General features: G+C 45.1%; 1 protein-coding gene across 2 annotated transcripts in view; it reads left to right on the forward strand.

Moving 5' to 3' along the window:
• The window catches only part of LOC132657158 (antigen WC1.1-like), a 55,232-nt gene extending 39,594 nt beyond the window's left edge, over positions 1-15,638 (forward strand). The window contains exons 9-21 of one of the 2 annotated variants that reach the window (XM_060413453.1): positions 3,352-3,660; positions 3,751-4,068; positions 8,601-8,693; positions 8,871-9,185; positions 10,407-10,721; positions 11,064-11,105; positions 11,193-11,507; positions 11,760-11,792; positions 12,345-12,482; positions 12,912-13,004; positions 13,276-13,323; positions 13,801-13,935; positions 15,348-15,638. In XM_060413453.1, the coding sequence (XP_060269436.1) occupies positions 3,352-3,660; positions 3,751-4,068; positions 8,601-8,693; positions 8,871-9,185; positions 10,407-10,721; positions 11,064-11,105; positions 11,193-11,507; positions 11,760-11,792; positions 12,345-12,482; positions 12,912-13,004; positions 13,276-13,323; positions 13,801-13,935; positions 15,348-15,478 (2,285 nt within the window). In that variant the 3' untranslated portion in view covers positions 15,479-15,638. Of the gene's footprint in view, positions 1-3,351; positions 3,661-3,750; positions 4,069-8,600; positions 8,694-8,870; positions 9,186-10,406; positions 10,722-11,063; positions 11,106-11,192; positions 11,508-11,759; positions 11,793-12,344; positions 12,483-12,812; positions 13,005-13,275; positions 13,324-13,800; positions 13,936-15,347 lie in introns of those variants that run through there. The other variant, XM_060413454.1, reaches the window with a different exon arrangement.
• The last annotated feature ends 433 nt before the right edge of the window (positions 15,639-16,071 follow it).

Here is a 16,071-nt window from a genome sequence, read left to right on the forward strand (position 1 = left end):
TTTTCAAATCACCACACAAATCCCTTTGCACAATTAGCCTATGGGAAGGGAGGGCTGGAATGAGGACACATCATCGTGGATGGAGTTGTTTCTGTATGTACAGTGTGAGGCATTATTTTGCACTAGGTTAGTAGGAGTGGAGGCACAGAGGATGTCACGAAACAGATCAGACAGGAATTGATGGATTTGTGCCAAATTGCAAGCCTCTTTGGAAATTTCCCTGGTGGCTCAGAAGTTAAAGTGTCTGCCTCCAATGCGGGAGACCCGGGTTTGATCCCTGGGTCTGGAAGATCCCCTGGAGAAGGAAATGACAACCCACTCCAGTATTCTTGCCTGGAGAATCCCATGGCCTGAGGAGCCTGGTGGGCTGCAGTCCACGGGGTCACAAAGAGTCGGACACAACTGAGTGACTTTACTTACTTACTTACTTGGAAATTTTAGATGTAAATGTTCATAGGCCTCTGCAGATAACACCAGAGAACTTTGGATGAAGTGCTCTGAGTCATGGTTCTCCTTCCGTTGTTACTATAAGAGATTCTCTGCCCATTTTTTTTTTTTTTATTTTAAGACATCTGTACAGGCCAAAACTTTGGAAGAACACTTAGCCATACACTGACAAGTCAAAAGTGGAAGCAATACAATTTCTGTGTTTTATGGTAAGAAATTATATAGTTTATACTTCATGACTTCAATGATTTAAGAGAATTGAATTTTGGGGTTTACTTGATATGAATAGGAGTAAGGGGACAGATGTACTTTTTGAAGAAGGTAGAAGAGAGTTATAGCAGCTGGGAGGGAGAGGGATTGTAATAGGAACTGAAAAAGGCACATGTGGGGTGTTCTGAGCAGCACTGATGGTCCAGGAGTGGTGTGGGGGATGCTGTGTATGCCTAAGGATGCAGGATGTCTGTACAGCGCGAGACCAGAGAAGTATATATTTTTATTATATTTAATATCCTTATCCACTGACATCAGCCTTCTATTCCACAAACTTTCTTGCAGTTTCCACACATATAATCTTCCACATAAATTTTAAAATCAAATAGAAAACAAAAAAGAAGTCATGATTTGTCTCAGAAGAGTCTATCCTTATGTATATAAGACTATTGATTATTCAGTGTATATTTGAGCATTTAACATGTATCAGGATACTATAAAACAGCATATAACAAATATTTCTTTCGTGTTCTCCCTAATCTGTAATCTTATGGGGTTAATATAGCAACTAAAAAGTGTTGACTGAAAATGCTTTAATTAGAATGTGTTGCCTATGAACGAACTCCCTACCAGACCAGACTAGGAGTTCTAACCTGTGTCTCTTCGGGGAGATGAAAATGATAAATAATAAAAGGCAAGCAGACCATCTTCTCTCTCACCATTCACTCTTGTAAAAGTGGTCAAGCTGATCCTTCAAGTCTTTAATTTCTCTTAGGTCTTTTCTGTTTGTTTTTTTTTGTTTCTTTGTTTGTTTGTTTTTTTCTGTTTTCTGTAGTAGATTTTTTTTTTTTTACAATATTCTTTCTGAACCTTCAAAGTTCACATATTTGTATAATCAGAATCCTTTACCAGAAAGAATTTCACCATGTACATAAATAATCATGAGCATACTTCGAAACCAGACAAGTGTGTTAAAGAAAGTGTTTTATGTTGTGGGTTTCTTTTTTATTTGGATTACCTTCCTTTACCCAAAGTGTGGTCCCTGAAGTTCAAACCATGATCATGAGTTTTTCCTTTGGTTTCTCTCTCATTTTCATACCCCATCCACTCCCCATTTAACCTACCACACACCCTACCTCACTCCACTCCTACAGAAGGTCTTCCCTTTCAGAATTTCCTTTCCACCCATTTGCGGTTCTTGAGATTGTTTTCTCTTGTCTGCAGCGGGAGAAATGGGAAAGGTGGCAGGGTGAAGAGGTTGATGGGAGGAGCACAGGGGATAAAAGGTGTCAAAAACTTGTTGGACAAATATTTCCCCCAAGTATTCTATCTTTCATCCATATTGAGGCTTTTGCAATTTGAAAACTTCTGAATTATGTATGGCTTATTTGCTCTCTGGGCTTCCCTCATAGCTCAGTTGGCAAAGAATCCACCTCCAGTGCAGGAGACCCCAGTTAGACCCCGGGATTGGGAAGATCCACCGGAGAAGGGATAGGCTATCCACTCCACTATTCTCGGGCTTCCCTTGTAGCTCAGTTAGTAAAGAATCTGCCTGCAATGCGGGATACCTGGGTTCGATCCCTGGGTTGGGAAGATCTCCTGGAGAAGCGAAAGGCTATCCACTCCAGTATTCTGACCTGGAGAATTCCATGGACTGTGTAGTCCATGGGGTCGCAGAGAGCCAGACATGACTGAGTGACCTTCCCTTCACTTCACTATTTGCCCTCTGCTCTCTTCCTCTTCCTCTCGTTCTTTACAGCATAGCAGCTATTTCTCAAGAATCCAAATAGGAAAGGAAGAAACAGTTAGCATATAGACAGGATTAAAACACTTTAACTTATCTTCACTTTTTAGCGTTTCCTAAAGTTCACATGTCTCGTATGAAGTAATCAAAAACCTCAGCTGTTTTGCCTGCTCCCACTGAGAACTCACTCTCTCCCAGGTTCTTTGATAAATTCTAAGCTTTCAAGAAAGATGGCTATGACCAGCCCCTTCTTCTATGACTCTGAGCTTTCTTTCTATCCAAACTGATCTCTGGATAACTTTCCAAAATCAGGTCACCTAAGAAATTCTCGGAATTTTTCACCATGAAAAATTATGAGAAACATGTGTGAAAGCTTCTTATAATGTCTAGCTTTCCTCCTGTTAGCCAGAAGTCTGTCTACTCTCAGCGCGCACTCACAGATCCAGCCCGCATGATTTTCCTTATCTTCAGTGACTTGAGTATCGGTTCCTGAGAGAAAACTGGCCAGTATTCTGGCCTCAGAAACCTCAGGATGGCCTTCTAACCTTGTGTGGCTCTTAGTCCTCTAACCTTTGCGGCCCATGGATCTACTTCATTCTGGGTTAGTTCAGCTCTGAATCTGAGTCTGGTGCCCACTACAGAGCAGTATCCTTGGGCTCTGTAGTTTTCAGGCTTCTAGATGAGGAATTCACATTACTAATTAACCTCAAAATGCATGTTTTTGGAAATCAGCCATTTCAAACTGACCCTGAAAATCCTTCAGGGTTTCTTTTCAGAAACTTGCTCATGAAAATACTTGCTCATGAAATTCTGAGAATAAGTGTCCAATTCTCTCTCCAGGCGCCACTCCTGAAAAAGAAAAGTTTTCACATTATTGCCTGTGACATTGTTTCCATCTGCCAAACCAGGACTATGGGCACTCACTGGATTTCTTGTTGTTGTTTTCTTAGGATTTGTGCGTCTGGTTGGAGACAATGGACCCTGCTCAGGACGGGTAGAAGTACGTCCTGGAGAAGAATGGACCCCAGTGTCTGACGGGAACTTCACACTCCGCACTGCCCAGGTCATCTGTGCAGAGCTGGGGTGCGGCAAGGCTGTGTCTGTTCTGGGACATGAGCTCTTCAGAGAGTCTGATGGCCGGGTCTGGGCTGAAGAGTTCAGGTGTGAGGGGGAGGAACGTAAGCTCTGGTGGTGCCCCAGGGTGCCCTGTCCAGGGGGCACTTGTCACCACAGTGGAGCTGCTCAGGTTATTTGTTCAGGTGAGATGCAGGTCAGGACTAACCTCCCTGCACACTTTGTTCAGGTGAGAAATCATGAGATTTTTCTGAATTTCTGTCTTCTTCTACCAGTGTACTCAGAAGTCCGACTCATGACGAATGGCTCCTCTCAGTGTGAGGGCCAAGTGGAGATAAACATTTCCGGACAATGGAGAGCGCTCTGTGCCTCCCACTGGAGTCTGGCCAATGCCAATGTCGTCTGTCGTCAGCTTGGCTGTGGAGTCGCCATCTCTACCCCTAGAGGACCACACTTGGTGGAGAGAGGTGACCAGATTTCAACAGTCCGATTTCACTGCTCGGGGGCAGAGTCCTTCCTGTGGAGTTGCCCTGTGACTGCCTTGGGTGGTCCTGACTGTTCCCATGACAACACGGCCTCTGTGATCTGTTCAGGTAAGAGAGAGGGAAGGGCTACTGGTACTCAGGATGCTCCTGGAGTGAAATGTCCTGAAGAGCAGAAAGTGAGGGAAAACTGGCTTTGGAAGATATTTCATGATAAAATATGGTGCTTCTCATTGTTCACTCATTTTTCAGATTAGGGCAAGAAGGATGAAGAGGAATAATGTATTTTAAAGCAACATTGTTATTGACATATGATCATAGAAAACAGCCTATAAGGAATATGTGTAGACTTCTGTCATGTACCCAGAGCAGCAAAGAGAACATTCCCAGCACCAAGAGTCACTGTTGCCTCTGATAACTGTGGCCTCCCTCCTCTCCAGGGAGAACTGCTTATCTAACTTCTACTATCACAGAGTGTTTTATCAGTTTTTGAACTTTATATAAAATCACACAATGTGTATTCTTTTGTGTGTGACTTCTTCGACTCAACATTATGTTTAGGATTCACTCATGATGTTGTTTATAGCAGTACTTTATTCGTTTTTATTACTGTAGAATAGTGCTTTCATTGATAACATGGCCATTGATCCATTCAACTGATGTTAGAGATTTGAGTTGTTTCCTGCTCTTGACTATTATAAATATGATGCTAGAATGTAGCATGACAGTGACTTTGGGCACAAATATATGTTACTCATTTTGTGTGTTTAACATTTGGTCTTTTCTTTTCATTTTCCTAATGGTACAGTATCCTTTGATGAAGCAAGTTTTTAACTTGAAGGAAATATTAATATAACTTACCAACTTTTCCCTGTATATTTAATACTTCTTATATCCCTTTGAAAAGAACTTTCCCTACTCCAAGATCATGAAAATATTCTCTTAGAGTATCTTACAAAAGTTTCTTTTTCTCTTGCATGTAATTGTATGTTCCTTCTGGGATTGATATCTGTGTAAGATAAGTCATGTTTCACATGGACATCCAATTCACTCAGAATCTTCTTCTGAAAAGACTTTTCCCCCACTGCAGTGCTACCTTTATCTTAAGCAGAAGAGCACATATGTCTGAGTCCTTTTTAATACTCCGTATTCTGTTCGGCTGTATCATTTATCTATCTTTGCACCAATACAACATTTTCTTAATTACTATAACTTTGTAATAAGTCTAGATAATTTTAATTTACAGGGGTTACTCTATATTAACTCCTTTAACTTTGTTCCTTTTCTTACCGACTGTGTTGGTCATTCTTGGTGTTTTTTTTTTTTTTAAATCATTGAGGATAGTCTTTTTATTTTTGTGTGTAATAATCAGTTTTTTAAAAATTTTTTTATATTTTACTTTATTTTATTTTACAATACTGTATTGGTTTTGCCATACATCAACATTCTTGGTGTTTTGTATTTTGTCTAAATTTTGGAATCTGCTTGATATTTTTCACACTCCCTAAAAAATTAGCATAAGGGTATTTTGATTAAGATTAGATTTAATCTACACAGAAATTTGAGAATGACTGACTGACAGTTTTGGTTCTCTCAATTCATTGACATAATTTTTATTGTTGTTTAGTCACAAAGTTGTGTCCAGCTGGTTTGAGACCCATGGACTGCAGTCTGCCAGGCTCCTTTGTCCATGGGATTTCCCAGGCAAGAATACTGGAGTGGGTTGCTATGCCCTCCTCCAGGGATTCTTCCTGACCCAGATATTGAACCCACTTCTGCACTGGCAGGCAGATTCTTTACTACTGAGCCATCTGGGAAGCCAGTGACATAATACATCCCTCCATCCAGCTAGGTCTTGAATTTCTCTCAGAAGTTTTGTCCACCTTCTTCTACATTTTTCCTAAGCATTTTATTTATTTTTAAATGTTATTAGTGTTTCTTTTATGGAAGATGTCCTAGGAATGAATTGTCTTTGACTTGTTTTCACCTTTTAACATTTTTTAAAAAAATTTTGATGTAATTTTAGACTCACTGAAATGCTAGAAGAATAATATAAACATTTCCAGATGACCTTTAACTGGAATCCCTCAATGCTAGTTTTTGGTTCATTTTGTCTCATTTCTCTCTGAACGTATAAAATCTTTCTGGATTAGGTTGCTGTCATGATGTCCCTTTACCACTGAAATACTATGGGGGAATTTCCTTATGTAACCACAGGTTCAGTCAAGTTCTCAGCTGATTGCAGCCCCAGATGATATCTAAGTGCAAGCACTGAAAGACCTCAAGACAGAACTGTTGAGTCTTTCCCAAATTGATGACTCAGGAAGTCTCAAGCAAAATGAAGTATATATTTTCTCCTCCAGTGGCTAAATTTTGGGGGGAAATTTGTTACACAGCACTCTAACCAGGACACTTACCATGTGACCTGCAGTTAGGTTGGTGCAAAAGTAATTGTGATTTTCACATTGTTGAATTTTGTTGTTGTTGTTGTCATTTGATATTGGAATATATTCTTAAATAAATGTGGTTATGTTACACATCATTTAATGTGTATTTCTTGCTTTTTATTTTGCTAATGGTTTATTACTTGCTGCTTATTTTATATGTATTTTAGACTACAGACATGATGTTAGACACAAAGCAATTTCAAGTCATTTTCTTATTCGAGTTCAAAATGGGTCGTAAAGCAGCAGAGGCAACTTGCAACATCAACAATGCATTTGGCCCAGGAACTGCTACTGAACATATAGTGCAGTGGCTGTTCAAGAAGTTTTGCAGGGCTTCCATAGTGACTCAGGTAAAGAATCCGCCTGCCAATGTGGGAGACACAGGTTCAATCCCTAGTCCAGGAAGATGCCACGTGCTGCAGAGCAGCTAAGCCTGTGCACCACAAATATTGAGCCTGTGCTCTAGAGCCTGGGAACCACAACTACGGAAGCCCAGAAGCCCTAGAGCTTGTTCTGCATAACACGAGAACCACCACAATGAAAAGCCTGCGCACTGTAACAAAGACTAGTCTCCACTTGCCACAACTAGAGGAAAGCCTAAGCAGCAGCAAAGACCCTGCAAAGCCAACAGCAAATAAATAATAAATAAACGTTTTTAAAAAAGAAGTTTTGCAGAGGAGATGAGAACTTTGAAGATGAGGAATGCAATGGCCTGCCATTGGAAGTTGACAACAACCAATTAGAGCAATCATCACAGCTGATCCTCTTACAATTACATGAGAATTTGCCTAAGAACTGAATGTTGACCTTTCTACGGTCGTTTGGCCTTTGAAGCAAATGTTGAAAGGTGAAAAATTTTGATAGGTGGGTGCCTCATGAGCTGACCACAAATCAAAAAACTTGTCATTTTGAAGCATCATTTTCTCTTATTTTACACAACAACAATGAACCATTTCTCTATTGAATGTGATGAAAAGAGGATTTTATACAACAATTGGTGATGACTAGCTCAGTGGTGGGCCTGAGAAGAAGCTGCAAAGCACTTCCCAAGGCCAAACTTGCTGCCAGTCTGATCCACTACAGCTTTCTGAATCCCAGTGAAACCATTACATCTGGGAAGTACGCTCAGCAAATCACTGAGACGCACTAGAAACTGCAGCACCTGCAGTCGGCGCTGGTCAACAGAAAGGCGCCAATTCTTCTCCATGGCAACGCCTGGCCACACATCACACAGCAATGCTTCAAAAGTGTAACGAGTTGGGCCACGAAGTTTTGCCTCATCTGCCATGTTCACTTGACCTCTTGTCAACTGAACACCACTTCTTCAAGCATCTCGACAACTTTTTGCAGAGAAAATGCTTCCACAACCAACAGGAGGCAGGAAAGACTTCCCAAGATTTCATCAAATCCCAAAGCACAGCTTTACACTATAGGAAAAAACAAAGTAATTTCTCACTGGCAAAAATGTATTGATTGTAATGGTTCCTAATTTAATTAATAAAGATATGTCTGAGCCTAATAATAATGATTTAAAATTCATGGTCTGAAACCGCAGTGATGTTTGCACCAACCTAATAGAATATTTGTCCTTGATCTTCAGTTTTAAGAACTGCCTTATGCTGCTCTAACGTGCTTATACATTCAGTCTTTAGTTCTTAAATTCAAATATTAAGTTTTTTAGCTCTTGAACTTTTATTTCTTTTTTGTTAAAATTTCTCTGCCAAGAAACACATCTTGTCAATTAATCTTAAGAGTGCTTTAATCAGGAATATTTAAATTCTCTGTCAGGTAACTCTAATAGTTGAATATTTGGGGAAATTTTGGGGAATGTCTTCTTTTTCCTTTTGGTTTTTCATTTGATCTCTTTTATATGAGCTTTTTTCTTCTTTTAGTGACAGACACAGAAGATAAAAACTTATAGCAATCTTTCAGAAAAGATTTTGTTTTGCTTCTTCTGTTTAGATATAGATTTAGGTATAGAACACACTATTTAACTCGTTCTCAGTGTAAAGCTTGGCTTAAACAAAAATTGTGGCACTGTCAGAAGCAGACCTCTCCATGGAGAAACTGAACTCTATAATAACTTCACTGCTGTTACAGCTTTCATCTCAAACTCCATCACTAGATTATTATTTATTTAATTCAGTTTTGTGTTCTTCAACCCAACCAGACCCCTGATCATTGCTGTTTCTGCAGGAAACCAGACCCAGGTGCTGCCCCAGTGCAACGACTCCGTGTCTGAACCAGCAGACTCTGCGGCCTCAGAGGAGAGCGCCCCCTATTGCTTAGGTGAGAGTCCCACAGAACAGAAGATGCTACTGCTGCTAAGTCACTTCAGTCGTGTCCGACTCTGTGCGACCCCATAGACGGCAGCCCACCAGACTCCCCAGTCCCTGGGATTCTCCAGTCAAGAACACCGTCAACCCCTAAGGTCACCACCCCATCGTCCCATTTCTCTCTCCTCAGACAGCAGGCAGCTCCGCCTGGTGGACGGAGGAGGTCTCTGCACCGGGAGAGTGGAGATCCTTGCCCAGGGCTCCTGGGGCACCATCTGTGATGACGGCTGGGACCTGGACGATGCCCGCGTGGTGTGCAGGCAGCTGGGCTGTGGAGAAGCCCTCAATGCCACGGGGTCTGCTCACTTCGGGGCAGGATCAGGGCCCATCTGGCTGGACGACCTGAACTGCACAGGAAAGGAGTCCCACGTGTGGAGGTGCCCTTCCCGGGGCTGGGGGAGGCACGACTGCAGACACAAGGAGGACGCGGGGGTCATCTGCTCAGGTCAGCACTCCACACTGTCCACAGGCTGGGGGAGGGGGGGCCCTGGAGGACGGGGGTCTGAGCCCTGAGGGAGAGATGCTGAAAGGACCAGAGAAGGAGGCTTCCTCCCTTGTAGCCTGTCTTTCCAGCAGATGTGAAGACCAGGTGCTTTCATTTCCTCCTGCATCAGCTGAGATTCTGGTCCTTTCTTCTCAGCAGTGTTCCCTGACAGAGCTGTTTCTTACAGTTAACACTTGAAAGCAGGGCTCACTCTGCAGTTATGTGTGGAAGTAACACCTGGAAATCCTAGGCTTCCCAGGTTGTGCTCGTGGTAAAGAACCTGCCTGCCATTGCAGGAGACGTAAAAGATGTGGGTTCAGTCCCTGGGTTAGGAAGATCCCCTGGAGGAGGGCATGACAACCCATTCCAGGATTCTCGCCTGAGAATCCTATAGACAGAGGAGCCTGGCATAGTGAAAACTCATATTTTCCCCTTACAGTTCTGTTTTCTAGGAGTCTGAAGAGAGTCTCCATGGGCCAACATCCCAGTGTCCACAGGGCTGCGTTCTTCCTGGAGTCTCTGGGCAGGACTCTTTCCCAGCTTTTTCTGGTTTCCTGTGTGGCCTCATTTCTTGGCTCAGAGCCCTCTTTATTCTTTTTCAACAACAGTGCCTCTTGCAACCATTCTCCCTCGCTCGCATTTCCCTTTGACTGAAGCTGGGAAAGACGGTGCATTTCTCAGCATTGCGGGTTTAAAGATGTGTTAGGCTGGGCTCACATGATTAATCCACAATATTTGAGCTTTATCTCTCCATCCCAAGGTCCTTATTAATCACATCTGTAAAATCTCCTTTGAAATGTAAGGTAACTGCCACAGGTTCGGGGATTAGGCTGTGGACATCTCTGGGGGTCCATTATTCTGTCAACCACCTCGCTGTCCACATCACATTCCTTTCACATGTTCTTTTAGAAGTTTTGTCAGAATCAGGATTCAGCTCCCATCACTGCAGCTGCCCCGTTTGGTCTTCCTCCTTGTTCATATCTACATTGTTGTGGTAGAAATAGATGTACAGACAATAATGCACACAGTCAGGTGAAAGGGAGGCAAAAGTCAGTCTTGTCACCCAGTGGGCATCTCCTCCGCTGGGTCAGGGGTGTATGGTCACTATTTCTGGGAGAGAGGAAAACCCAGAGCACTGAGTGGAATGCTCACTGTGTCCTGTCTCCTCCCTTTCAATCTCAGAGTTCCTGGCCCTCAGGATGGTGAGGGAGGACCAGGAGTGTGCTGGGTGGCTGGAAGTTTTCTACAACGGGACCTGGGGCAGTGTCTGCCACAACCCCATGGATGATGTCACCGTGTCCATCATCTGCAGTCAGCTTGGCTGTGGGGACAGCGGAAGTCTCAACACATCTGTTGGTCTCAGGGAAGGTTCTAGACCCCACTGGGTAGATGGAATCCAGTGCCAGAGAACTGACCACTCTCTGTGGCAGTGTCCTTCTGACCCTTGGAATTACAACTCATGCTCTCCCAAGGAGGAAGCCTATATCTCGTGTGCAGGTGACTTACTGTCTGCTTCTGTGTCGCTCCCAACCGTGTAGGATGTCGTTAGTATGATTTAATATTTTCAAGTCTAATTGATGGGTTTTCGTTGAATCTACAAAATGTACGTGTGATTTGTATTTGTTTCTGTGTCTGTTTGCTGTTGTTATGGTAAACAACTAATTAGATAAAGTAATTTCAGCTGCTGATAAGATACAGTGACCCTCTCAGCCAAGTAGATGATGAAGCTTCTGTGGTCTTGTCATTTGACTGTGACCAAAAACCTTAGATACTCATGTTTGGGGACAAGACCTCCCCCAGCCATCCCTGATCCAGAGCTTCCCATCGTTGCTTCTGCAGGAAGAAGACCCAAGAGCTGTCCAGGTGCTGCCCCGTGCACAGGTACATCAGCCCCACCCCTTCCCCATGGCTCCCAGGGGCTCCTTCCTCCCACCAGGGCAGTCACAGGAGGGGCTGCTGCCTTTTCAGACAGAGAGAAGCTCCGGCTCAGGGGAGGAGACAGCGAGTGCTCAGGGCGGGTGGAGGTCTGGCACAGCGGCTCCTGGGGCACCGTGTGCGATGACTCCTGGAGCCTGGCAGAGGCCGAGGTAGTGTGTCAGCAGCTGGGCTGTGGCCAGGCCCTGGAAGCCGTGCGGACTGCGGCATTCGGCCCTGGAAATGGGAGCATATGGCTGGACGAGGTGCGGTGCGGGGGCCGGGAGTCCTCCCTGTGGGACTGTGCTGCGGAGCCCTGGGGGCAGAGCGACTGCAAGCACGAGGAGGACGCTGGTGTGAGGTGCTCTGGTGAGCGAGGGGCTCGGGGTCCACCCTGGGTGGGCTGGGGCAGCGCAGGGGCAGTGGGCTGGGTCGGGCGTGGTGGGGAGTTTGTGTTCAGACATCCCGTGTGCTGAGGCTCTGATCTAGGATGGGGGAGCCAGGAAGACCAAACACTGATGTCATGGAGACTGAGCAGTGATTCCAGGCTCAAGAGTGAAAAAAGGGCTGCCCTGCATTCTGGCCAATTCCCTTTATCCAAACTCCTTTTTTTCTCTTTAGGTGCAAGGACAACATTGCCCCCAGCTATAGCAGGTACTGTGATCCATCTATGGTCAGGGGAGAATACTCAGATTCTGGGGACCTGTTCTGTGGGCTCTCTGACAGCTTAGGAGAGGAAACAGTCTGAGGAGCCTCTGGCTGTTGGGGAGAAACCAGGGCGTTACGTTGGGGAACTCCCCTACCCTGGTTCCTGGGGTCAGAATGTTCTCATGCCCGGGGTCCAAATGGGTCTGGTTCCCATGATGCAGAATTTAAGGTTCTCCCACCTGCCCCTGAGTGTTGCTCCTCATCAGTGACATTCAGGTCCCAGGGACTGTTTGATGCTCTGTCTCCTGAAGCCTAAGGAGAGGGGATGAGCCAGGTCCTCAGAGGCTTTTTTGGCAGGGCAGCTCAGTGACAATCCCTGGCTCTGCCTTGGGGCAACACGCTGAAGTGAGGTTGGCTTGTCTGAGGAGGAGACCTGGAGAATCACTGTTGGTGTACTTGTATCTGAGACTGGGACACCATTGTTCAGAGCTCCTGGAAATTCTGGCACAGAGGGTTTCTCTGCCCAGGACCTCCTCCAACCCTCTTTCCTGTTCTTAGGGACCAGACCAGCTTCGAATCCTCTCCCTGGCATCTTCTCCCTGCCTGGGGTCCTCTGCCTCATCCTGGGAGCCCTTCTCTTCCTTGTCCTCATCATCCTGGTGACTCAGCTGCTCAGATGGAGAGCAGAGCGCAGAGGTGGGCTGCAGGGGGAACTGGGGTCCAGGGGGAGTGTGTGGAGGCTGGAGATGGGGCAGGTGTGAGGAGGGGAAGCTGGGCCAGGTGTCTGTTCTGAGTCTGCAGAACTTCATGTGCTCTGTGCTGAGCTCTAAGTGCTGAGTAGACAGAGGCTTTTAGGACTGGTATATGAACTCTCATAAGTCATAGCCTCCCCTGTGAGATGAGACAGAATTGGGTCTGAGCTGTATTCAGGGCCAGATGAGGGGAGAAGGTGCCAACAGGTGCACTGGGTGGGAAGCTATCCTGAGGTCCCGACAAGCCCTGTGTGAGCACTGTCTGCTGGATCAGGGTATCTGGGATGGCATCTCTGACCTACCGAGGGATCTCTCAGCCTGCTGGACCAGGGTGTCTGGGGCAGCATCTCTGACCTGTTGGGACATCTCTCAGCCTTTTCAAGCTATGAAGGTGCTCTTGCTGAAGCTGAGTATGAAGAGCTCGATTACCTTGTGACACAGAAGGAGGGTCTTCTGGACATTGCAGGTGGGTGTCTCTGCCTGCCCTCCTGGGACGTCTGGTTGTCACCTCTCATTGGCCGTGTTCATCTTCTCAGCGTCCGCAGCCCCCATGCATGACCCAGACTCACAAGAGGCAGCTCCTCCAAAGTGGTAGGATGGCCTCTCAGAGCCCTGTGAGCCCCCAGCCTCAGTCTACACTGCATGAGCCAGGCCTGTTCTTTCTCAACCTTAACACTGGTCCCTTCGGTGTGGGGAGGGTCATTCTGTGCATTGTGTGATGTTTGTCTCCACATTAGGCTACCTGTCAGATGGTGAGGACGACAAGGACTCCAGATCCGCTCCAGGTAATAGAGGTGGACCTGCCTCAGCTGGGTGTTAGGGAGGAGAGTTTCCGTCATAGAGATGAGAGGCAAGGGAAACAGGTTTCCTTGGATGGAGCAGTAGCATCCATTGTCGAGATGGAGTCCATCCTTCCCTTTCTCTGGCTGTTCTGTCATGTCTCACATTTGGAGCTGGGCTCTCTGTGTCCAGAATCATAACAGAAACACACTGTTTCTAAAAATAACATCTGGAAAGCACAATTTGTCAAAATGCTTTAGTAATGCTTAATGGTATGAGAGTTCCTTTGAGAAAGATGTGTAAAATCATGTTTTGGCTTATGGACACTTCAAACTGAAACATGGTCTTAGAGAAAAAAAAAATCTTTTGAAACAAGGTGCCTCTATTTAGCAGCTCAGAAACTCTGGGTCAGAAGGGATCTTAGGTATTTCCCAGACGAACCCACTTACCGTGATTTCATCTGACCCCTACTCTGCCCTCAGATCAGAGGACTGATGCCCCTGGTGAGGGTTATGATGATGCTGAAGAGGTACCAGTGCCTGGGGCTCCTCCTGCCTCTCAGGTGAGAGAAGAGGAAGTGCCCCCAGAGAAGGAAGATGGGATGAGGTCTCAGACAGGTGAGTGGGGTCAGCTCTTCTCCTGCAGTCTTCAGTCTCTGTCCTGGAAATGGTGAATTTGGGCTCGTCCATGCCTAGCCTCTCTAGAATTTCAAAACATCAGTAATCCCATGAATTTGATGGGCTTCCCTGGTGTCTCAGATGGTAAAGAATATGCCTGCAATGCAGGAAACCCAGGTTTGATCCCTCCTGGTTGGGAAGATCTCCTGAGAAGGGAATGGCAACCCACTCCAGTATTCTTGTATGGAGAATCCCATTTACAGACGAGTCTGGCAAGCTGTAGTCCATAGGGTCACAAAGAGTTGGACATGACAGTCTCAACCGTATGCTATCTTTAATGCTATCACACTCCTTGGCAGTGAGGAATCATTCTCCTTTTGGCATTCATGTCTCCATACTGCAACATAAATTTTCACTGTATGTGTGATATGCTTGCATTAAGATTTACAGATTAAGGCATTTCCTGACAATCCAGTGGTTAGGACTCTGCACTTTCAGTGCTAGGACTCGAGTTCAATCCCTAGTCAAGCAACTAAGATCCCACAAGCATTGTTCGGTGGCCAAAAGGAAAAGAAAACTTGATTATTTGAGCATATTTATGAAATCCAATAGAACAAGTGTTTTGATAACTCTTCTGTGCTGTCTTATACATGAAAGGCAGTCAGAGATTTTTAAAAATGTACGGCAGTATTGAATTTGTGAAGTATTCTGATAATTTAAGATGAGCTCTGTTTATATGTCCACACTAATGTACAAAATCTGTGATATGCAGTGGCCTTAACATTAAGCCATGTTGGTAGTTCGTAGACCAGGGTTTGTGGTCAGCTAAAGTCTAATTTGCTCCAGACTTTTCAGTAGCAGAGAGAAGACACTCATTCTCTAGAAAAGAACATTTCTCCATCTGAGGGCCTGTGTGGTCCCTGGGAAGGGGTGTCCTGTGGTTGTACCTTGATACTCTTTGTGGACATTTGGGAACAGGAGTTAACTAAGAGCAGAGCTGGTTTGTGAGTGAGGAACTCATATTTGCCTGTCTCCACTGTCCCTCTCATGGTGATTTCACGTCTGTCAGTTGTGAGAGGAGAACATTAAATTCGTTGGTATGTTGTTACCATTCTTGGGCATCTCCCTGTTGATTGTGTAGCCTGGAGGCAGGTCTTCCCAGAGCTCCTGTGAGAGCACAGGTCTCCTGTGATGCAGGGTTTCCACATGCACTGAGGCCCCAGAGACCACATGAACCGGATCTGAGAGGACAGCCGGGATCCATCCTCACTGTAACTGATGTGAAACAGCCTGAACCTCCCTGCCCACACCTGGGTCCCAGGGGTGCTTTGTTATCACCACTTAATTGACTCACTTCCACAACATGGTCTGGTCCCCTTTGTCTCAGTTCTAATCATACTTTACTATTTCAGGCTCTTCTCTGTTCATCTTTGGAGAGGAAGCTGATCCTGGGGAAGGTGAAGAGAGCCCATGGCTGCTCCAGGGGGACAAAGGGGACCCTGGGTATGATGACATTGATGTGCCCCAGGAACATCCACAGTGACTTTCCTATGATGTTGTATTAAATAGGAGATGAATTCTCAGATATTTTAATTGCCTGTATTTTAATACAGTAATGCTGACCTACTGTAATTGTGTTATATGGAAATTGTTCAAAATGGAATATTCTGAATAAAGTAACTTTTTGCTGTGTTGCTAATTTAGCAAGTTCCACATCAAATGCTTTTGAAGCTAATGAGGCCATGACTTTGCCTGGGATCACAGATGCTCCAGGTCACTCTTACTTAGAAAAAGCATCTAAACTTGGTCTACATTCACATCCTCATTCCTAGCAAGATGAATTTGTCGACCAAAAAATACAGTCAGAATCTGATAGAGTTATTTTATTTGGTGGGGATGTTTAGGACTCCAGGCCCTGGAGACAGCATCTCAGCAGCTCTGAGAAAACTGCTCCAAGGAGGCAGGAGGGGAAGTCAGCCTATATACAAGTCTGCAACAAAGGCAGCAGGCAGACTGAACATCAAAGGTCAGGTATCAAGTTAAGGAAGTTAGCACTCTGCTTCTGGGAAGATGCAAGCCTCTGGACTCACTGGATTCATTCCTTCCACATACAGCTCAGCCATCTGGGGCCAACCC

Source organism: Ovis aries, chromosome 3 (assembly GCF_016772045.2).
Source record: "Ovis aries strain OAR_USU_Benz2616 breed Rambouillet chromosome 3, ARS-UI_Ramb_v3.0, whole genome shotgun sequence".
NCBI classification, from domain to species: domain Eukaryota; kingdom Metazoa; phylum Chordata; class Mammalia; order Artiodactyla; family Bovidae; genus Ovis; species Ovis aries.